Source organism: Sceloporus occidentalis, unplaced genomic scaffold (genome assembly GCF_023333645.1).
Source record: "Sceloporus occidentalis isolate IW3139 unplaced genomic scaffold, rSceOcc1.0.p SCAF_279, whole genome shotgun sequence".
In the NCBI taxonomy this organism is placed as follows: Eukaryota; Metazoa; Chordata; class Lepidosauria; order Squamata; family Phrynosomatidae; genus Sceloporus; species Sceloporus occidentalis.
Window position 1 is genome coordinate 309,341 of NW_028317259.1, and position 23,355 is coordinate 332,695.

Below are 23,355 nucleotides of genomic sequence, written 5' to 3' on the forward strand. Positions count from 1 at the left end.
TCCAGAACAGCATCTGCTTCGAGGAAGATAAGGAAACCCCTTCAGTATGTCAGAAGCGGGCGTCAAACCTTTTTCTCGGTTTAGGCTATAAAATAAAAAATGCACAAAGGCCGGGAGACATCGGTAAAAAAAAATAAAAATGAAAACCCATGTTTTTTAGTGGTGAAAGTAGCAGAAACTCAAAAAAAGTGTCTGTAATCCTTATAAATTACATCAAAGATTTTCCTAACAAAATGTCACGGACTGGGTCCAGACAGATGACTGAAAGGACCCAGCGCGCCCAAAGATTGTGTGCAGGAGTCACAGTGCAGTAGTGGAGTTGGACAGGGCCTGGTTGCAGGGCGACCACACTCACTCAGGTGTTGAGCACCTAGGGTTGTGCAGCCAAACACCAGCGCCCTGATATAGCAGCGGATGAAGTCCAGAATGAAACAAAGTGATATCCTGCAGGCACCCTGGAGCAGGTATGAAACATATCACTGGAATCACGTGCAGGATGCTGCAGGCTGGGAGTATGGAAGCTAAGCAAAGGATATAGCAGAAACATAACAAGCAAGGGACAGGGAGACCAGGCACGAAACATAACCAGACAAGATATACATGTTACAGGGCACTACAGTGAACCAGACAAGGAATAAACATTACTAGACAAGATATACATGATACAGGGCACAACAAAGGACAGGGAACAAGGCAAGGAACACAGGGGAAGGAGTGAGGAGCCGGAATCCTCGGACGCTTCTCCTTTAAGCAAGGATAGGCCATATTGACTAGGACATGGGGAGAGGAGAGAGGAACCAGAATCATCAGATGATACAAGGAAGAAGGGCAAAGGTACATAAGAGACAAACAAACATGAATACAGGAACTAGCCTAGAACTATATCATAACAATTGGAGATTCCGTCACATCATATGGCCATAGTATGCTTAGCCCACCACTACGCCAAAGTACTCCAATGACGGTGGGTCCTAACGCTAATTCCTGCTGACAGTGGTACGAAACAAACCAAACATGTAAACCAAACATGTAAACCAAACACATAGCACTCAGACATACCTTAGACTACAGACTGAGACAAACAGAACACACGGGTGGGGCGCACCTTATAAAGGAAACGGAGCTGAAGCAAAGAGCTGAAGCAGAAGCAAGGAATGGAAGATCAGAACGGAGCAAAAGGAAATCCAGGAATGGATCGAAGCAAAACAGGTAAACTGAAGCAAGACAGATATGCAGCTCCGCAGCCTGGGCAGAACGTGACACAAAAAAGAAAACAAAATTCAGATAAAAATACAGACTCAACAGGAGAAGGGGGTATATCTAAAAGTATTGGCTATAGCCTCCTAAGAAAACATTGGGGAGAAATAAAGAGTTTAATAAGTAGCTGATGGATGTGTTGCGGAGACAGGAATGTAAGAACACTATATCAAACCTTGTCAGTATAAGGGTGCCTAGTCCTCTAGAACTAAGAATATTACAATTTAAGATTATATATATATATTCAAATAGGAATAATATTAAGTTCCGTACCAGCTGTTAGGCACCATCCCAAGGAGAAGAATAATTTAAATAATGTACTAAACAAACACCAACATCAATTTGCGAACCCAACAGAATATAGAACTATCTGAAATAAGAGCATTATCAATAAGGGCCGATTCCCATTGCTCGCTCATTGACCCAACATATTCTTTAGAATGATAAAGATCTTGACTCGGGTATAGAAAGGTAACTTAATTCAGTGTCCCGTATACTGGAGCCACCGATCATCAGTGAGTAACATAGTAACATAGTTCATAAGGTTGAATTGAGTATTGCTTCACGCTATTGTATCTAACACGGCTAATTCATCAAATGGGGATAGAGGAGGTTTAGCGAATCATTCCAAAAGAATATTGTATGACTGGATAATAAAGGAACGGTGGGACATATCCACCCTATATTTACTATAGACACACACGTCACATGGACAATGGTGCATGGACAAGTAAGAAAATTAGCTCCAAAAATCATCTTGTAGAGGAAACCTTATTCCAATGTTGAAGGTTCCACCAACATGTATTAGGAAAACATTACCGGGTGGAAAGCGGTGGCTTTTCTCCAAGCGTGTGATCATGGTTCCTTCCAAGTTAGCTGGAATTATATGACAGATACTTAACTGAAGTCCTCAAATACTCCTTGGGCCAAATGCCCATTGTGTATGTGTGGATACACAATTTTCAACTATTTAGACAGAAAAGCTCATTACGTAACCCAGCGTGTCCGCCACACTCAAACGTTGGAAGCCAAGCTACACATAAATGGCATAAAAGTTAGAAAAGAACCTCGCTGATAAACAGAAGAACATCTCTCTCTCTAGTGTCTCATCGGCCAAACAGCAGATGGCCAATTTTAGACTTCCGGAATCCCAAACGTGGTAACTGAAAGCCGACCCCGAAACGTATCAACCCATTCCCTTATTCCCAGACACTTGTCTTTGTCCAACTCAAAAATGAAGCGTTGTGATTGACGGTTGACTAAAAAGCCCCAAAATATTCCACAACGTCATATGATAGATCGCCGCGATACTCAATCACTAATAACGTTATATATATGGAAGGAAATGGTATGCGATTCAATAAAGATAAATAAAAGGTTTCTCGAAACATTATTCCTATGCCTGAATTCCACCTAGGGGGGAAAAAAAACCCTCATATCTAGGAGAAAAAAAAGTTCTGTAGGATGTACGACACGTCGGAATGCTGATCAGAACTCATATCTAGACACTTTGTAAAAGCGGTTGATAAAAAAGTATAAATATATCATCTGACAGTGAATATAAGAGAGATGAAAGAATTGAGATAACTGCGTGTAAGCGCTCAGTCCTTAGACGGCCGAGACCAATATCTAGAGCTCATATAATCACGTAGACATATATGTAGCGCTCGGCAGCCCGAGTCTATATATATAAAGATAGCTTGTCCTGTACTGTCATTGACGGATTGCACAGTATCCTCGTAGCCCCGGCTGTTCGGAGTGATGTACAGCAGAGCGATGATATATAGGGACAGGGCAGTAAACACCGCTCCAGTTAAATCCACAAGATTTTTGTAATGAAAACCCGGTGACAGCGAGCATAAAGCTGCAGCGGGAAGCAAACGACGGTATATTTTCCCAATTTAACCCCATTGGGCTTTTACATTCATTCCACTTCTGGTTATAAGAAAATGGCAAATGGGGGGGGGGATCTGGTGGTGTCGCCTGCTTTCAAGTAAACAAAACGCTGGCTAGAGTATATTAGAATAAGGGAGTAGCTCTGGAGGCAACTGTGGTATGGAACCATGGAAGCCGGGTTCATCACAAGTCACATCTTCCTCCATATGAACTGTGTGTTCAGTTAGATTGTAAGTTCTATGGGCATCAGTTTCTATGGGTGCGAATTCCGTTGGTTGGACAGAGATGGAGCCAGTTGTGACGGAACACAATACGTTTAGTAGATATGGCCATCATGTGTAAGTGGGTACCATGGAGGAATATGTAATATCCAAAGACGATCCAATGATTTCATTTCAAATAAGGGATACGGGCAAGAGAAGGGCAAGTCCTACATTAATACACCTATGTCTCAACGAAGCCTTAAAGCGTGGACCTCCACTTCTGATTCCACCAATATTTTATGAATACATACACATGCACACATACAGATACACACGCAGACACCAACACAAACACGCTTACACAGACCACACCGTTTTTTGTCCAGATTCCGAGCAGTTCATTACTATTAAGTTGAATTTTTGTATTGGTGGCCTCCTCTGATGAAGCATCATAGACAAATGTTTCAGTTGCCTCTCGATACGTGTAGATTCACTTCTGACATAGAAGAATTTGCCACGCGTTACCTCTTCCTCCTTAAGACTTTGCATTCTTAAGAAGTATGCGTCTCCAAGACCTCTGGGATTTTGAAAGCTTCTCAACTCAACGTGGTATGATCCACTAAAAGCTAGAGATTTTAGGATTCTACCTTCTCTGTGGTCAAAAATGTCAACGTTTGGGTTAAGAAGTTCCAAAAAAAATTAAAAAGAGCTTTTCGATGGTTGAATTGCCAGCATACGGCTGGTTTGGTCTGTGTAGCGGTTTTAGAGGAGCAGGATCTCCTAATCACCATTTACAGGTTATTAAACAAAGTCTCCAGCTCGGGGATAGAGCAGGCAACGCACCGATACAGAACGCTGCCCAGCCGCCAAGAGCCGGGGAGACCGGGCCAACACTACCTCTAATGGCTCATTTAACTTACTATGTAAATGTTATGCTAATTTTGTCTCCCTTCGCACTGCATTTGCTCGCCATGGGGGGGTGGAGCTTCAACTGGGAGGATAAAAAGAGAGAAGCCGGAAAGAAGATTGATCTAGACAGAGAAAAGTGGGAGGAAAAAAAAACATTAAGATAATAAACAATGTTTATATGGATAATAAAACAAAGGGGAAACGACACACTCCAGATTATCCCGGATCCTAATTGAAATATCCGACGGGCCGTGGCCGGTGGCAGATCGAACGCTGCAGTATACGGCCACCGGCGAGATATAACCAGCCATCGGCTGCACTCACGTAATCAGGTGGCCTCTGGCCTTAAAGTGCCAGGACCACCTAATTTATATGTATATAAGGTTTATGTTTTTCTTTTTTATTATTTATGGGTTTTTTTTTTTTTTGTTTTTTTTGTTTTGTTTTACACAAAATATTAATAATTTTTTGTTTCAATTTCACGTTATTTTTTAGTCGTATTTTGAATATTGGCTGCCATCTTGCCGTCTAAATTGTCGGCTCGCCTTAAAATGTTTATAGCGTTAATAGTGTAACAAATCATGCAACTTTCTGCTTTGGCCGACGTTAATATTCCGATGCAATATTCACTGAGAGATTGTGGGAAACTGGCGCTAATTTGCATGAAATGCCCCAGTTCTGTCATTGCTGGATATCGACGCTCAAAAACATAAATTTTTATAACTTAAAAAAACATAACGTTAAATAAAAATAGTAAACGACAAAAAAGCCGAAATGGTTTCCACGGCTGAATTCAATTATGGTTTTGTCTCGGAGGTGGCCGTTTCCCATTAAGCGCAGGTGAGAGGACGGATATGATTACAGAACGGCGTCATCTGAGCACTGGCGACGGATTTCGTGCATCTTTTTCGAGGTCCTTGATCTTATGTTATAGAATTCCTGATAGGACAGATTATCATCTCACCAGGAAATGGACTCCTCTTGGAATTGGTTGCTTTCTTTGGAAATCATGATATTCGGTCGTTGGTCTCGCCTCAGGAGCCATGTACCTATCCTATGCGTGTTTAAATTGCCTCACTGTATTAGCCCCTACCACTTCTGCTAGCCACGCATCTAACCACACCCCATACAACAAAAATCTCCTTATATGGCAAATGACCATATAAGGCAGTACTGCTGTCCTGAACCGGCAAAACTCTTCTGGTATAAAGCATGCTACTGTCCAAAGCCATCTAAACGGTTAAATGAACAGCTACAGGCATCCGTGTCACACACAATTATCTGTAGCGTATTAACCCTTTGGCCCCGCGTTGGAACCCCCATCCGGAAAACGGGTTCGGACGCTCTATTATTTCCGAGCACAAGTAGCAGGTGTGCGCGTCTTCAAAGTCAGCGTCGAGAAAAGTTAAGTGAACGGCGAGTTTTCCTGGCACGCGCTCTCCGAAATCAAGTCTCGCTCCACGCAAGAGTTATCAAGCAGCAAATGAACAGGCAGCGGCCGCGCGACACGCTGAGAAAAGACGCCGGGCAAATGGAGCGTTTCTGCCTGAAGACGGATCTTTATTTTTTTTTTTCTTCCTCTTTTTTTTTTTGGGGAAGAATTTCAAAAAAACGGTCAATGTCACTTTTGCATTGTGGTGAAGACATAAGAGGCTTACGCGATTCAATGGCCTCGAAATGATGCGCGCATTAAGGTGGCAAAAGAACCCTGGAATCGATTTGTACCCACGGTATTGAAGTAATGTTATTATATGATGTATTAATACCCCGGCAATATCATCTCAGGGCTTCTATGAAGCTTGATTTTTCCACCCCAGAACGGGTTTAATTAATAATTAATGCAGCCGGTTTAATCGGACGCGGGTGAAGGAAGAACGGGTTCTTTGCCAACGTATTCTGACAAATTCTTCATTCCATTATCCTACTAACCAAATATCGATATGTAACCTTCTAGGCTGAACGCCGTTGTCTGCGTCGGCGCATACGATGCCAACGTCGTGCTGAGATCACAGCTGGACCGGGCGTTGTGAAGACCATTTCCGAGTCAGCGACAAGGTGATCCGGACACAAACAGCAGGTACTGAAAGCCGCTCGCGGCGCCCGCTTGCTCTATTCGTACTCGGCTGCCAAGCCTGCCATCTGTACATCGAAAGACGGACGCGCCACCTTGCGCTATACATACAGAGTAATTTTATACCAGGTACTCCCTCACACCCTGGGGATTCGGCTAATTGGAGAGAATGGTAATATTCGCCTAATGTTTACGGGTCTGCGTATTATTATTAACCCTTCTTTACCAGAATCAGAGGCAGGAGCAGTGTCAGGAAGGAGAGGAGAGACAGACAGGAGGAGGTTGATCTATACAGAGAACAAGCAGAGCTCTGTAAGGAGACGCTACTCCCCAGAGAGCCGTATAAAAGGGAGTTAGAATCCGCAGGCTGCCGAGAGAGCGTGAGAGAAATGTAGAGTGTGAGAGGAGACCTGCACAGCCCCCCTGTTCCACACCCATCACTCACAGCCATCCCTGTTCTGGTACACAGCCCTCCCTGCTCCACACACATCACTCACAGCCCTCCCTGCATGGAATGCAGGTCCCACAGGATCCGTCAAAAAAAAATTGCGGGTGCGGGTGGTCAGACAATGTACCTGCGGGTTGAATTAGGGAATGAATGAGTATATGAGTATATGAATTAGTGAATGAATGTTTGTGGGAGCGGGCGGGATTGGACACATATGTTGCAGGAGCGGGCAGGAGTGGAACACACACGTTGCGGGAGCAGGCGGTAACGGTCAGAAATTCAGCGGGAGCAAGGTTTAAGAAAACAGTCCCGCGCAGAGCTCTAGTATGTAGTTACTGAGTAGTGGTTGGGATGCTAAGGGTTATGGGAGTTATAGTTCACGTAGAGGTACTTAACGAATACTATAGATCATTATACAAACATCTTATTAAGCAGACTGAACCGGCATTTTGGGAACAATCAGTTTAATGAGTCCATAAAAACAGAACAGATACTTTCTTATTTAATCAAAAGATCCTTGCCATGTCCGCCATCTTTGTTGGCAAACGTCACCACAAACCCTTCTAATCCTTTTACCTGCAGAGGAAACCCGGAGAGGTAACTGCCCCGAATTCAACAGGTTAATCGTTTTACTATAAAATTACGAGGCGAAACTTCAGCTGAAATAATGAAAATCTATAGCCCTCGAACCGTAAATATTTGTAGACCGCTCGACGCTCGCTTTGCTTTTATGCTATTGAATTATAATAATTTGTAAACACATATTTCAAACGACAGCTCAGACGCTTCCTGCCCGGGCTATTAAGACGTGTTTTTTAATCTCGTAATAAAAAAATACATATTAAAAAAAAAAAATGGTTAACCAGCTTTGCTAGAGAATTCTTTCATCCCAACAACCCCTACCAGGAATACCTCCTCCTACTTCCGACTTGGCCCCCTGCTATAAATATTATTAGATTTAAATCCCTTTAATCTTATCGCAGCCTAAGCATGTCCAATCAATTAAATCCTATTATAAATTCTAATTACACCCCATATAAGCGTGGATAGGAGAGCGGAATTAGCTTTCGCACAATCGCACGCCGGTATGAGGTATTCCTCTTTTTCATTGTAACGAACGGAAAACATAATGTATTTTAACGAGGGACGTGTAAGTGGTCCCAGATCTCGGCCGCTGCCAGAGCTGGAAGCTCGTAATATAAACCAAGTACTGGACGTAACCCATAAATCATGGATGGGGAGGGGGGGCCTTCAATGGCTTGAAAGATGGAAAGGTTTCCTAAGTATATTAAGACATTAAGGTGGTAGCTTGCGGGTTGGCAGCCCTATCATCCATCATAAAGGGCCAACGTCAATCAACCAGAAGACACAATGTATAGTTATAGCAGAAACGCGAGTGTCAGGGTTTGATCTATACATCATGCCGGGTCTGCTCAGCCCTTCTTGTTAGATAGACTGTTAGAGATTTTAAAAATGGTTTTCTCATTCAGCACGTTAGGGGGACGCAAACTACAAGGTGTGACCTTCACTTCCTGCTTTGTGCTCCATCAACTTCCTGCTCGTGGAGGTATTGAATATAAAGGAGGAGGAGGAGGTATACTAAGAATGAAAGGACATCGGCATCTTGAGTTTAACAAACAGTAAACATCTTGGGAAATGTTTGAAACGGTTGGTTTTGCCAAGTATGATGTCCTTGTTTGATAGAACATACAGAACTGTCACGAGGCAACTTCTAACTCCTACCAGAGCTTTTAGATGGTAATAAAACTTTACACCAGTTTGTCCCTTAATTTTTGTTCAGCCTTACATCAGTAATCATACTACCTTACTGGCCTTGGTCTGTCATCCTCTTGCATCATTTCCCCCGACGTTCCATTGGACCCATCGCATTCCGTCGATTGGACCCATCGCCTTCCGCCAGTAGAAGCCAGTTTCAGTAACAGTTGGGTCCATATTGGCTTTAGTGACACTAACCGTTGCTGAACTGAGGGTCCATCGCACCTCCACCAAGGTTGTCCCATTCTAGGTCTTGACTAATGACACTCTTTTTGTGAGGATTGTCATTTTCTGAAGTTACCGATGGTCTTAGGGAATGAGACGTGTTACAATCTGAGGTAGAGCTTTTATGAGCAATCATGGAAAAGCCACATGGGAACATTCTATTAAAAACCAACATCATTACACATTAGGTCATATTTATAAAAGAGAAATCCAGGGCAACTTTGTTAATGTGGAGGAATCACCATAAAAAAAACCAACAAAACGCTTTTGCTGATTGCTACAAATTTAGTACTTTTTATAAATGCGCCTCAATCATATTTAAAAAGAGCAATTCGGGGGAAAAAAAAAAAAAAAAAAGAGTAGAAAATGGTACAATCATGATGGAAGAAAGCAGAACGTTCCTGCTGATTGCTCTGTTTTTAACACTTTGAACCAGAACTACTTTTTTTTTTATAAATATGGCTAATTCTGTTTAGTAAGAAGGAAAGAATAATGAAAAAAGTTCCTTTCAGGCTCTAAATGTTCTCAGATGTAGACAATCTGTTTGATATGCCTCCGTTACAACGTTCTCATAAGATATCTTAGAAAAGGAGACCCAACCTCAAAAGGTATTCCACCGATTACACGGCCAACGCAAAATACCAAAGGTTATATTTGGTGCTCAGCAATGATCAAGGTTGAAACATTGTCAAGACAGATAGGGATTATTCTGTTGGATACCTACTAGAACTATGATGTAGAGAGACAGTAGGAGAACACTCAAATCTACATTATTTCACTGCAATAGAACACAAGACGACTTAGGAAGTAACAATTTGTTTCCTTTAACGCCAACTCGAGGTAGAATGGTCCTCTTTTGAAGGATACCAGCCAATGGTGCCAAGTCCTTCACCTTGTTAAACCTAACCCACATTATAACTTTCCACGTTTCTTTGGAAAGAGATACAAATGTCATAACCCAATGAAAAAGGACTAAAGAAACACCCACAAAAAAAGAATGAAGAGGAAAATGGGTCACATGGATTTACCCGAGAACATAAGGCCTAATGACCAAAGTCATGGCTCGGTCACAATCAAAAAGACGACTCGTATACAAGAATCTCAGTTCTCCTCTTCGATTAAAGAGTTCTAATATGATGACGTGTGAAAATAGAAGCCGACAGTCCCCTCGACTGCCCTTTCAGTTACAGTCTAATAACCGAATGTGAATTAAACCAAGGAAAACGGTAGAACGTTCGGCCAAACTGACTCCATCGCATGCACCAAGGGAGCTTTCCATTAAGATCTCATTTGTTGTTCCATGGGCGAAGTTGGTCACTTGGAGATTAGTGTCTAACACATGACCACTCCGCAGGTACCGAGAAGGAGATGGTTTCTATAACCTTAATTTACCTGAAGCTAACTCAGCTCCTGATGTTTCTTTCTTTGACATTGTAGCAATCATGTGGAAGGAGCAAATCTCTTTAACTGGAGCACAGACCGTAATCCAGCAATTGAAATCTTCCTCTCGCTCAGAACGGAGAACTCCGCAGGATCCCAGGAGGGAGAAGCAGAATAATCCCACACTCTTCAAAGCATTTCCTTCCCCGGAGCGAGAGATATCTGTGCAAGCTCCACGCTTTCCCTCGCCACTAAAGCAGACAGATCAAACGCAAAAGATGGAATTTGGCTTCAAAAGATGTTCAGGATGGAAGAGAAGGAGGGGGGCGCCTTTTGGGAACCAAACCCACTTCTTCCATCCATCCTGTGGGGCTGTTCCCGTATCAAGGACCAAGTTCTTCTCAAAGTGTGGTGGTGCAACACTAAGTATAATTACTTGTCATGGGTCTCTAACTTCACTTATAATATTTTCTACAAAGCTCCGTACTTTTTAATAAGATTTATATTAAATTAAATTTGGTCGGTCTTAAAGAAAAATAAGCTTTTAACCCTTAGATTATGAGCAATACAGTTACTTAGGATGCCTTGGGATAAGTTGCTCTTTAACGGTTGAAGGCGGACACTGCGCAATCACTTTTTCAGGTCAATATACACATTGATCTTTATAATTATATCTAATTCAGTTTTGAAACACTGTCCTTTATGAAGAAGAAGTGATGGATCTGCACTTCTTTGACGTGCAACTTATGGGAACGGGTCCAATATTGACCCAGCGCTGAAATCATGCAATGCAAGAGACTGGCGTTCCTACTAATCCCACATGGGGGTTTGGGGTCATTCAGTAAGGGCTAAGTGTGGCTAGTTCCAGCTACCAGCCAGTAGATGATGCCGGTGGCCACCATCTAGAAGAGTTTCCAAATACCAGTTCCAACTGTTCTAACATAACAGAGTTTCACACCAACATTCTTTTACTTTCCACCCATTGGGGGGGGGATAATATAAACCATCTCATTGAAACAAACTGGGTCATCTTTGTTATTAAAATATCTGCTCATCTTGCAAAGCCAACACCACACGATACGGAGTTTCAAATCTTTTGATGTAGGTGAGGATTACAGATAAGATAGTCTGATGCGCCCCATGTGGAGCCATCTAATCAATGAACACATGTTACCAACAACCGGTAACATCCTCAACACCCTCGCAAACTGCATTGTGCCCTATTTGGAACCCAAAGCATAAACATTCCAAGAGTGTCTCGTCTTCCTACCTTGACAGCTGGAAACTATGTATCATAATGGAAAATTACTCTTTTGGCATTTAATGAAAGAGCAGATTATGAATTCATCGGAACCCTTTGGAGATGTTTTTTTTCTTTCTCCAGCTGAGAGACGTGTTGCATCCGATTCTATTCATTGCCAAAAACAGATATGTAGACAGGTGTTGGTAAAATTGGTTTCCGCGAATCTCGGCGATGGATAACGCTGCTTGCGGCTTTTCTAATGAAGACGCGAGATAAAAGCGGCGAGGTCTTAGCGTAGCCTAGCTCCTTGTCAATGAAAACGTTCCTACGAGAAACAAATTATCAAAAAAAAGAAATAAAAATACTTTATTATCCCACTTTTTTACCCGCCCTGTATGTACAGACATTCCGCTTGGTTATCAAGATCATATCTTTATGATCAAGGTTAATTAGACTTGGTCTTTAAGGTGAACAAGTATCGTGAATAAGGATGATGGGAATTGTATCTCATGATTTATTTAACTTTTTCGACTGATTCCTTAATAAAGCGAAGTTTCTTGGGAACTGCAGTTGGGTAAAAGCTGTAGGACACCTTTGATGAAGACGAATCCCAATCAGGAACGCGGGATCTTTGCCATTTGTATCGCGAAACAGTCAAGAGATTACTATTTCATGCGAGCACGCATCTGTATCGATCTGAAAACTATTTAGCAAAGTTTAAGTGGTAAAAGATAAAACGGGTAATTTAAAATATGATCGTACCGTCTGCATATTGGCTGCTCGAGATCGGAAAATTATGTAGAAGATGAAAGTTGTTGATCTTAATAATAACCCGTCACCATACGGAGCAGTTTAGTTACACAGAGGAATAGTGAGCGGCGTGGGAATGCGCGACAGCGTCTGTCAATCCTATGGATTTAGGGAAAAAAAACACCCATCTGTCAATCAAAGGGTTACTAACATAGACCACAAAGCGGATTATGTCCTGAAAACCGCCTGGTTACAAATCTGGGAGCACGTCCAGAGCAAAAAGAAACCGAGCCAGTTGATAAAATACACATAACGTTCCGTCCGGAATCCCTTCGCCATTCATAAAATCTGGTGCCGCTTCTGGTAACTGGGGGACCGGGGGAAGCAGATGGGAAAACCGTCAAAACATTGGGCATTGCTGCCGGTATACACGCTAGCCAGCTCCGCTCTGCGTTTGCCAGTGGCTCGCTTTCTCGCTTCCCCGCTAGCACACCCATTTCTTGGAGATATATCAGCTGGCTTGCAGAATCTGGTGGGTCTCTCCAGGGTCAGGTGGACAGCTGGCCACGACGCTCTACCACCAGGGAGTCTCTAAGCTTGGTTGACCGGCATCGTGTTGGCTCACAAAGTTCCCCAAAGCTCCCTTATACCAAGAACACCTCCAGTGCTTTTAAAATCAGGGAATTTTAAGGCTCTGTTTTGCTATCGAGATCCGTGAAGACCATTGTGTGTAAGTGGTTTCACCAGAGCTAAAGTACCTTGCCTGCTGTACAATGGGTCATGGAGTTTGTCTGAGTCCCAGAAGCCACAGATAACCACATTAAGTTAGCAGAGAGCATGTAATCGGGTATAAAGAGATTTCAACGGCTGTGGAATACCACCGTTATAATGCTCAGTGTCCTATCACCACTATGGCTTCCCGAAAGGGCATCAGTGGATGAGCCAACAAGTCTTTCAAAACAACCTGGATCTGGAATCTCTGGCACACCGGCCTTAATGACTTCCATTTCCAGTAAACGAGGCTGGCCGAGCAACTTGGGAGAATTACTCCACTCTAGATGACACAAGGGGTTAAATCTGCAGAGTAGCCGTGTCGAAACAATCAGGATTGTAAACTCTGAAGGTCATGAATTGGATTATACAAAAAAAATATTCTTTTTTTGTTTGCTTCAAGATTAAACGGTAGCCATAATCACTTGCTTAACCACTAAATTGGGTGTCCTGTTAAATTTGCGGAGAGGTGAGCCCCTGGGTGAGCGAGATCTATAAGTGCGGTTACAGCCCGGGCTTCCCACAGAGAGCGCGGCAAGGAGCCGGTAAAAAGAGATGTTTCACCACTAAAAAGCAGCATCAATAATGCAGCGGAGATCTGTAACCGCACATTATGGCTGGCAGCTTATACACTTAACTCAAAAGACCTTGACGCCAGATTCGATGTCCAGGCAAAGCTACGGACTTCAACCCTTTCCGTGCCAAAAAGGAGTTATGCTTCGAGCAAAGAGATCAAAAGGAGGAAGGGTGTAGAGAGCCGAGATACAGAGGGTTTGCTAAGAAGAACAATTATTCCAAATTATTACACGCCGTGCGGGGGGGGACAGATAATCCAGGGTATAGAGGAATTATCAGGATGGATTTAATAAGATGTCGGCTAAAGAAGAACCCAACAGCGGAAGAAGGCTGAAGACATTAAAACACAATGGAGGTCAACCTGGGCAATGGAAGAATCATGGAGATCGATGGCCGGCATGCTGAATAATGAGTATACGATGAGCCGGGAGACTTTACCTCTAGGAAAAATATTAGAGAGCGTCAACACCAACGGACAGAGGAGAGAGATAAGATACCCCCCACTAAGACATGCCAGAAACATGGCACCTGCTGGACAGATGGGCTGAGAAAACTTTCAACTGAGAGATATGGGGATTTCCTACGGCCCAAGGTCAGTAGAGAGGAGGGAGCCCTTATCCAACAGCAACAAGTGAAACAAAATGGAATCCGTGCCCTATTTCTCCCCCCCCCCCGACTGTCACTCTGATCACAAAACAAGAAGAAATACTAAAGTCACGACATCCTATTGTCATACACCAGTAGGAAGTAGCGGATTGTGTCTCTGGCTGCGCATGACCCCACAATGTCAGTACGGCAGATCAGCGCTATAAAAAGTGTCTCTCTCTCTCCCGCTGCTCACGGGGATTACTGGGAATAAAGGAAGACAGAGAGGGAACCACGTCTTCCCCCTGCCATCTGATCCATCCTCCACTCTGGGCTTTATGAAGATGTCACTCAGCCCGATTAGCCCCTTGCAAACTCCCGGGTACATAATGTATTCTGCACGCATATAGATGGGGGGATGGGAAACGGAACTCTCTTCCAGATCTCTGCTGAATGTTAGCGCTTTATAAACTCCACAATGGATGCTATCAAGGAATGCAGATACAACACAAGCATTTATCCACAGCCCATCCACACACTCACGCTTACACCATAGAAAAGAACGCATTGCTTCTAGCGTCGGAACATGAAAAGAAACAACCCAATCCCAAAATAGTTAATACTGTTCGTATACATATATTTTTATTTCACAAAATAAATGTACATATTTTGTGAAATAAAATTCTTAAAAAAAAATTATTTCAAAATTGCCACTAATAAAAAAATGTAATTAAAGCGAAATAAATAACGGTCTGTGTATTATAACATGTTAATGGTTTGGTGGTTATTAAGAAGTTTTATTATTATTGGTAAATGCTGTATATTTTTCTCTTTAAACATTTATTTCTCAACATGTGCCGACCCCCCCCCCCCGCTCACCGGCTAAATATTTTGCACCATTTGAATATTTGAAAATAAAATTGTAAATATTGAGATACATCAACATTTCTGACAAGCATTCAATGAATAAATAAAAAAAAAAATATATATATATATATACACATACACACACACATTTTATATATTATATATATACACACACACACACACACACACATTATATATATATATACACACACACACACACACACACACACTTTCTTATCAAAGTAATATTTTTGGCTGAAACATTTTAGGAAAAAAAATGCAACTTAAAAAGTTATGTTTATGTATTTTGCTACAATTACATTTTAATGTCACAGTTATTTGTTACATTTTTTTTATTGGACTGTAAATAAGATTTTAAGAAAAAACAACCAGCATGAGGTCTTGGAGAAGAAAACGGGGGGGGGGAAGTTCTAATGCACAAATAAAATATTCAAGAACATCTCATACAAATCTCAGTTTTAGCGAAGCAATAATCCTTCACCTCCCATGACCGAGCGAAATATCTCATACGAGATCTTTATGCAAAATACAATCCAGGAACCTGTACTCGTTCTCATCGCTTCCCGCGCTAACGGCTTCTGAGCAACCTCTATTATTAATTTGAAGATACTAAAAATACTGTTACGGACTTGAAGGACGTCATTTTCTGCGGCTAATTCTTGTGCATATTGTTTTGTCTAATCCAAATGTCTAATTGTTAATAAGGGTAATCTTGCAGATAGAGAAATCAGCATAACCCCAATACCCCCGCTCTGCCTTAATCTGCATGCGCCGTCCTTTCTCTCCCTCCTCTCTCCACCGTCATTCCCAGAGCCTCGCGCCGGGCCGTTGGGAATACGGACTGATTGATATTCCTCAAGGATTATCCCTCGCCCCAATGAGTTAATTTCATACTAACCAAATGGAGAAGAACCCAAGCATACCGTCCTAACTGAAGGGGTTAAAAGATGTAGCTAATGCAGACGTTTAGAGTGGAGGATAAAGTAATAATTTACTAAAACGGGTGAAATATGGAGCAGAATGGGAAATGGGAAACTGGCTGATACTACAAATGTTGAAAGAATGTGAAAGGCGAAGTCCCGTGGAAATATTTTTCTCCTTGGCCATAACCTCAGCAACAACCCCCCAGGACTGTATACAGTGATAGCCCCCCAGAACTATATACGGTAATACTGATGGCTAGCCATCAAATAGTAAAGCGATCCATGACTCAATGGTGGCCTACCAATCCCAAGAATACAAACCAGATCCTAGTGGATACTTGGTCAAAATTGATTTTCCTTTAATCCTGTTAGCTATAGTTTAAAGGGTCTAAAACGGTTTAAGGTTGAGGACTACGCCATCAAGCCAATGGCCAAGTCTTCATAGCCTTCAGAAGACCCAAGTACCAATTGGCTTCCATTAACATGGAGGTGTCCTCATAATGTTCGATTCTAATACAATGAATTCCGTCATCGTTACAGTTTAGCCAATGGAAAGTGCAGAACAAAGATACCATCTCCTATTGGCTGCGATTCCAACTTAACAAACAACTTTTCCACTCAGTCCCGGCTTGCGACACGCAAGCTGTACACACACCATACAAAGATACGGGAGACGGGTTATTTCTGCTATACTCTGGATGCAAATGCCTTTTAGCATGCTTGGGTTGCGCGAGAATATTAAAGCAAACAATTATGAAAAACTCATAAAAAGATTATAGCTGGAAGCACAGGGGGAAAAATTGAGAAAACAGAATATAAAACTAAGAAAATATCAATGTTGAAAGCAGTTTGGGGGGGGGGACAAAAATTAAGAAATAAAGCACAGAACACTAGAAAAATTCAATACATGGAGATGCACTGACTGAAGAAAAATCAAGGGACACATAGGGTTATGTAGTGAAGATCTACCAGAAATAATGACCATAAATAAAAAAAAACAAAAAAAAAAAAACACATAAAATATTCGGTTATTGGGTAAAAAAAAAAAAAAAAAAAAAATCCCACAAAAATTATTAAAAATATATATTTCCAAACATATATGGATCCATAATAAAGAGGACAAACCTGTGAAGGGAAGAGCCAGTTGACTTCTACAAAACACTATACAATATTGTAGGCAAGACGAGGAATAATTGAGCAGAGAAGCAAAACGAGAAGATACCAAGGAGACAAAACGTATTGTTCTAGAAGTAACAGCACTAAAATCCATGAAGAATGAAAAGACCCCAGGGGAATCCAGGATAAGAACCGAAAACGTGAAGGAAGCCGAGGAAGTATTAGAAGCTCCTTAGAAGAAACACGCCAACTTCAAAGGCAGGGATCTGTAGGCCAGCGGAGCGAAGATAGTTATATTCATTTATTATGAAAGAGACAAAAGGGATAAAACACAAAAAACAAAACTCGTTTTTCGGTGTTCTACATGATTTTATGATAATGATCATTAATTGGTGGCAACAAAAATCCTTCATGCGCATTATGACGACACATGGCAGCTCTCCGCTCTGCGTTATTTGAAAGACGTTAGAACGGCAGCGAAGGGTTATAATGGCCGGGAGAGCCTTGGGCAAAATCACGATAAGAAGAGCGGATTCTCAAACTGGTTTTGCTAATGAGCCAAGTAGTTAGTAGGCCTATGTGATCCTAAATTAAGAAATAAGGAATATTAAAAGGAAAGGTAGTGGGTAGTCAAGTTCTGGACTATACTTGGTTTTGGTCAGACATTCCCATGCAGAATGTCTGAAGATTTGGGGCATAATTATAAATAAATAGAAGGAAACCAAAAGGAGAAACATGTAGGTGGAAACCACCACATTATAGACTGAAGTCCTTTACTGGTTATGACAGGGATAGGCAATGGTGTCAGAGGCAAGGGTTGTGAAGGTCCATAGAACATCATTAAATTGTCCACCTCAGTCCCCAGTAAGTGTCCACCATGAGCAACGTTGGCACCTACCCTCAGCCATCATGTTTACAGAATCAAAGAATGGGAAGGTGTGTGCTGGTTTTAACCAAAAAAGATCATTCTACAACATAATTTCTCCAAGAAATAGAACGAGAAGGTATGTATGTACGTTACTGGCGCAGCCAAGTGGAAATGGAGACCATAACCAGCATTTTCAGACTGAAGGGAGTCGTCGACAGGTTAAAAACAGAAAGCAAATATGTTATTACGCTCTGTAAACAGGATCCACACAAAAGGTATCTGCATAAACCTTGAACAAATATATTGGAGCCCAACGCATTTCATAATGGATTGCGACACACTCTCTTTGTAAATATAGACGCGTCCATTACATATCAGAAGTTTCTTTGAGTCCTTCAAGAAAGGAATGACGATAAATTCCATTTCTCAAAGATCAGAAAGTGTCAGAATTCGCATTAAATCCCGGTCTCGGGGTCTCGGGCTGTCTGCTATATTACCAAGTGTGTGTTTAGGTGAAGAGATGGACGTGTTCTGCAGTTTGGGACCTTTTCTTTATTGACTGGGATAAAATGGTTGCTTTTATATTTAACCCGGAGCGAAATCCCTTCAATCGAGGAGAACCAGCTATTTTTTATTCCGACTCAAATATAGTCGTGCGCTGAAGTAATCACCCCTACGAGACGTTCATGAAAAATGAATGCTACAATCAAGGATGGAAATGTCTTTTTTTTTTTCTCCAGAGCTTGGTAGACCCCGAAGCCAGGAGAACGGCAAACAGAAACTAGAATGAGAATTATTACCCCGCGGTGTCACAAAAGAGCTACTCTGATTCCTAGGTCTGCCAAACAAATCCTATCGCTTTAACAGGGAAGTCCTGCTATTGTTTTTAATCTTTTTTTATTCCTAGAATCAGATTTTAAAAATATCGCTCCGTTTTCTTTTATTGAAACAGTTCCATAATATTATGTTTTTAGGCAGCTGCATATTAGCCTCGCTTATCTGAGACTTCTTATCATACTGGCTGTGGGAAACAATAGAATGGCTCAGTCTTAATCAGCCAGTTGGACTCTGTGACCAATGCAAGTCTATGGGGAAACGGACTTCATTAGCATCGCCATAAAGCATCAGCTCAGTGTGGTGTTTGAGCCGGGGAAGTCACCCAAAAGGTCACATGACCGAATGGTCATTTTATTAGCTTTATCGGAATGACAGCAAGGTAGAAGAGAAATATCAAAATAAATAAAATTCCATGTTTCTGTAATAATAAAAAAAAAAACAGAACTAGCAAAATGTGTCTAATGCGGCCAATATTAATTTACAATCTGATTTTGGGCTCATAATGAGGTTTCTCTGTTAATTAAAGCTTTTGAGAAAGATCGAAATTGTTGTCTTTTTCACGAAGCATAAAACATCCAGGATTTAGGAATTTAATAATCAGAACATAAAAGGGAAATCGGTCCTCGTAGTCTGATTTAAGGATTGATAACCCTTAGGCTGCCCAGAGAACTGGAAAGCAGTTACAAGCAGGGCCGGCCCTACAATGGAGCCGAGTGGGGCAATTGCCCCAGGCGGCACTTTGCCACCCCAAGCGCTTTTTTTTTTTTTTTAAGCGGAGGAGAGAGAGGTGCGTCTAGTGGTTTTCGCTTACCCGCTCGACACCCCTCTCTCTCTCCTCTGCGCCGGCTTGTAATGCTGAGCGCCGGAAATTGATGTCACTTCCGGCGCTCAGCATTACAAGCCGGCACCGTGGCAGAGCAGGGAGACTCGCCGCAGGACTGTTTAAAGTAAAGGTAAGTACAAAGAGGGGGGGGTGGAAGGGTAGATAATGGCATCGGCAAAGTTTAAAATGCATTTTAAACTTCGCCCCAGGCGGCATTATGTCTTGGGCCGGCGCTGGTTACAAGGGCAGATGGGAGAAAGGTCGGGGGGGGCAAAAAAAAAAAAAAAATAATTCATATTCATGGGATACCCCCACAAGAAGAAAATTGTACAGCGATGATAGTTGATTCGGTTCTAAAAAGTTTCAAAAGAACATTCGGCATAATAATTATGTGAAGTATGATGAACAGATTGGGGAAAACTAGTTACCGCAAAAAGAAATAAAAACAAAAAACAGATGGCAGAATATAAAAGGCATGCGCTGGGGACTAGTATATATATATATATTAAAAGCATATATACTATATATTAGGAGCTTTATTACACCAGTGATTGTATATGCCTGAGACGTATGTGAAATGTAACATCGAGAAATAACAAAAATGCAGCCTGACGATCTGGCAAGAGAGGGTAGATAAGTGGAACAGTCTCCCAGCAGAGGTGGTAGAGGGTACTACAGTCAGGGGATTTAAACATGGATGGGATAGACATACGGCTCCTGAATCTAAGACGAGACCAACGACTGATTAAGGTTTGAAGCGGGCAGACTGGATGGGGGCCGAAATCTATATAATAATAATAATAATAATATCCATTTAAGATCCGAAACGCGTTGGCACACGTGCAACATTGTATAATTTAAAGAGAACATTTGCAAACTCAAAAGGGTTACGTAGTTTCTGTTTTAATGTAACGCCATTACTGACCCATCCTCCTCCTCTGCAGGCAGCCCGTTACCATCCTCCCTCAATGTCTTCATTTCTCTTATTTCGTCGAAGCCCGAGCACCTGGCAGGAATTACAGAGTCCGCCGTGGAATAAGCAGCTGCAATCAGCTCCAATTGTACCCTGAATTCAGCCCTATTCTCCAGAAATTCAATCGCTCATCCATTGGCGCCGCAGGAGGGGCTGGCAGACTGAGGAGCCTGGTACCTCCAGGGCTGCGGGATAATTGGTATAGACACAAATACCCTGGCATCGCAAGGGATTATGGGTATTAGAAAAAGCAGAAGACACACAAAAAAAAAATTAAAAGATATCAAGGTTTGAGCATGAATCAAAAACAAGTTTGCAACCAACGGAATTTGGAATTGCGGCGGGTACATTTATAAAAACATGTCCATGCTGGTGGCAGCGGTGGGATTTTTTTTTATTATTATTTATTATATTATTTTATTACAATTTTGGCAACAATTTTAGTTTTGAATTCCTTTTTTTCTGCATTTAATTTTTCATAAAATTCCCCTGAAATGTACAATATGCCGATATATGCGTGTGCGATCATAAGCTTTTGGTCTTCTACCAATAAGGTTTCCAAGGTTCCTCATCGTTCTCACGGATTCTTGGAAGCTGTTGTAAAAGGTGACCTCCGTCACACACTTATTTTATATGTATGAAGCCAACCAATCTTTAAGCGGGGTAGGGAGCTGGACAAAACATATATTACGATAAATGTACACGCCGCCGTGTTGTACCATGGAATTATGGGCCAATATTTCCGAAGGGAAACCTTGGATTATTAAGGCGGAACCAATACAACTCAATGATTCCGCCTGAAGGATGCGTCTTACTCCTTAAATCCGTCACAATATATATATTTTTTGGAACATAGTTTAGATATTTTGTTTCTAAGAAGCAGCCAATTAACGCGAGTCCACAAAGAATCTGATACGCACCATTGTGGCATGAAGTGATAGCTGGTTCTGCTCGCCATCTGGCGCACGTAGAGCCTCAAGTTTAAGGTACCGTCTGTCACAGTCAGGAGTTTCATTTCGTTAAGTATCTGTTTGCAAAACCATCCAGAATAACATACGCGCGGCGTTCGGTTTATTCAGCGGTTTCATAACGTTCAGACCGCAATAGACAGACGCGTGAAAGAGTAGTTGAGAAGGTGTATGTGGATGTGGCCGAATGAGGTCTATGAGCGCGGCACAAACGTTCGCCATCCAGGAGTGGAGTTGAAAGCCTTGAGAGTCACGCCAAGGTCATGGTTTGGTGGAATTACATATGTACATATGGCCGTCATTTAAGTTGGGCCGGATACAGTTCCATCCCATTTTATTTCCAGTCTAGACGTTGATGTGATCATTAATAACGAAAGTGTACAGCTGCGGCGAGCCGGCTAAAGGCTGTTTACTCGAGTCCCGTAGAATGACAGATTGTGTGTCCCGGAGAGAGGAGCGATACACAGCAAGTTACAAAGCGAGGGAGAGACAAAAGAAATGAGGATGGATGTGGAGGGTTCTAGATGGATAGAGTCATGGACACAAGCGCCAGGAAAATAATAGACGAAGCACAAAAGAGACTTGGGTATAGAGAAAGAAAACTAAAGGAAGAGATAGCCAACCGTTGTGCGCAGACTGTAATTCCCACCAGCCCGGAGCATCATGAGACTTGTCATCCACACAAGCCGTAGCAAAGGAAGGTGCAAGATATCGGCATTGACAATGTTCTATTTATAACGAGAACAGCTCTGGGGCAAAACGCGTTATGGCTTTTCTACGGTTCTCGCAACTTCCCACGGCAACGTCAGCCACTTTGGAAGTACGCGGTAGACTGGCAGATGGAAATCTAGAGGAACAAAAAAAAAAAAAAAAAAAAAAAAAAAACTAAAATAGTTTAAAAGGGGTTAGAAAAGCTTTATGGGCACCGGAGGAAATCAAATGAAAATGAGGCGAGAGTATGGATGAGACACTCTCTTGAAGACCCTACTTTTCCATCTGCCCTAGTTGTCGGGGGTATCAAGAATTGGACAAATCCTACTCCCTCCTCTTCGGGAAGGGGGACCAAGAAGATCCAGCCCATTACCAGGGAGGGAAGGGGGCTACATACCCCTTCAAGGAGTATAGTCCCATAAGAAGAAGAAGATTGGGCACCCACTGGCTTTACATGTAGCCCTGGCACATTCCCAACCTCCACCGACGCGGTTGAAGCGCGGCATCCTCGGCTTTTAACTTTAATCAGATCGTCTCCGCTCTACTCTTTAATGCCATCCCAAATCCCTCTCGTTCCTCTCTCCCTCCTTATTTGGTTTGTTTTAATCCCTCCCGCTATTGTACGTGATGAGGGTTATTTTTCAAGGTCCTGCGTTCCTCACCCATCTCCAATATTTTGCATCAAGGTCCATCTGCGAGAGGCTCACACGCAGTACTCCAGCCATCCGCCGCCGTTTCATCAACCTCACCACGCGCCTAATGTTGCAGGACTGAAGGAGGTCAACAAAACAGACTGCGACTTGGAATCCTAAAGGATCAGGTCGATCACCCGATGATGGGTCCACCAGCAAAGGCAACCCAACAAACAAGCCTCCCTGCGCTCCGCATTAATTAATGCATTTCCCGGGTTTGGTGCATTTTGTGCGGCGGGCGGCATGGGTTTTAAGAAAAGAAACATGGTTAATAGTTAGAATAGGCAGAATGTCAATACTCTGCGGGCTCTCGAAAAATCACGGTCGCGGACGATTTCGCGGTTTCAGGCAGAGAGGACAAAGACAGCGTTGACGGGAATATTGCATATTGCAGCATTAACCTCTTCCGAGCCAGGAGCTTGCCATAAGGAACCGCTTTGTCCAAGAGCCTGCGTTTACTGGCCCC

At 42.3% G+C, this 23,355-nt stretch overlaps 1 protein-coding gene across 1 annotated transcript in view; it reads right to left on the reverse strand.

The window, feature by feature from the left end:
- LOC149275572 (cell adhesion molecule 4) overlaps nucleotides 1-22,703 on the reverse strand; it is a 78,159-nt gene extending 55,456 nt beyond the window's left edge. The window contains exon 1 of the mRNA XM_089504559.1: nucleotides 22,676-22,703. Within this exon, the coding sequence (XP_089360685.1) occupies nucleotides 22,676-22,703 (28 nt within the window). The remainder of the gene's footprint in view (nucleotides 1-22,675) is intronic.
- Nucleotides 22,704-23,355: the final 652 nt, after the last annotated feature.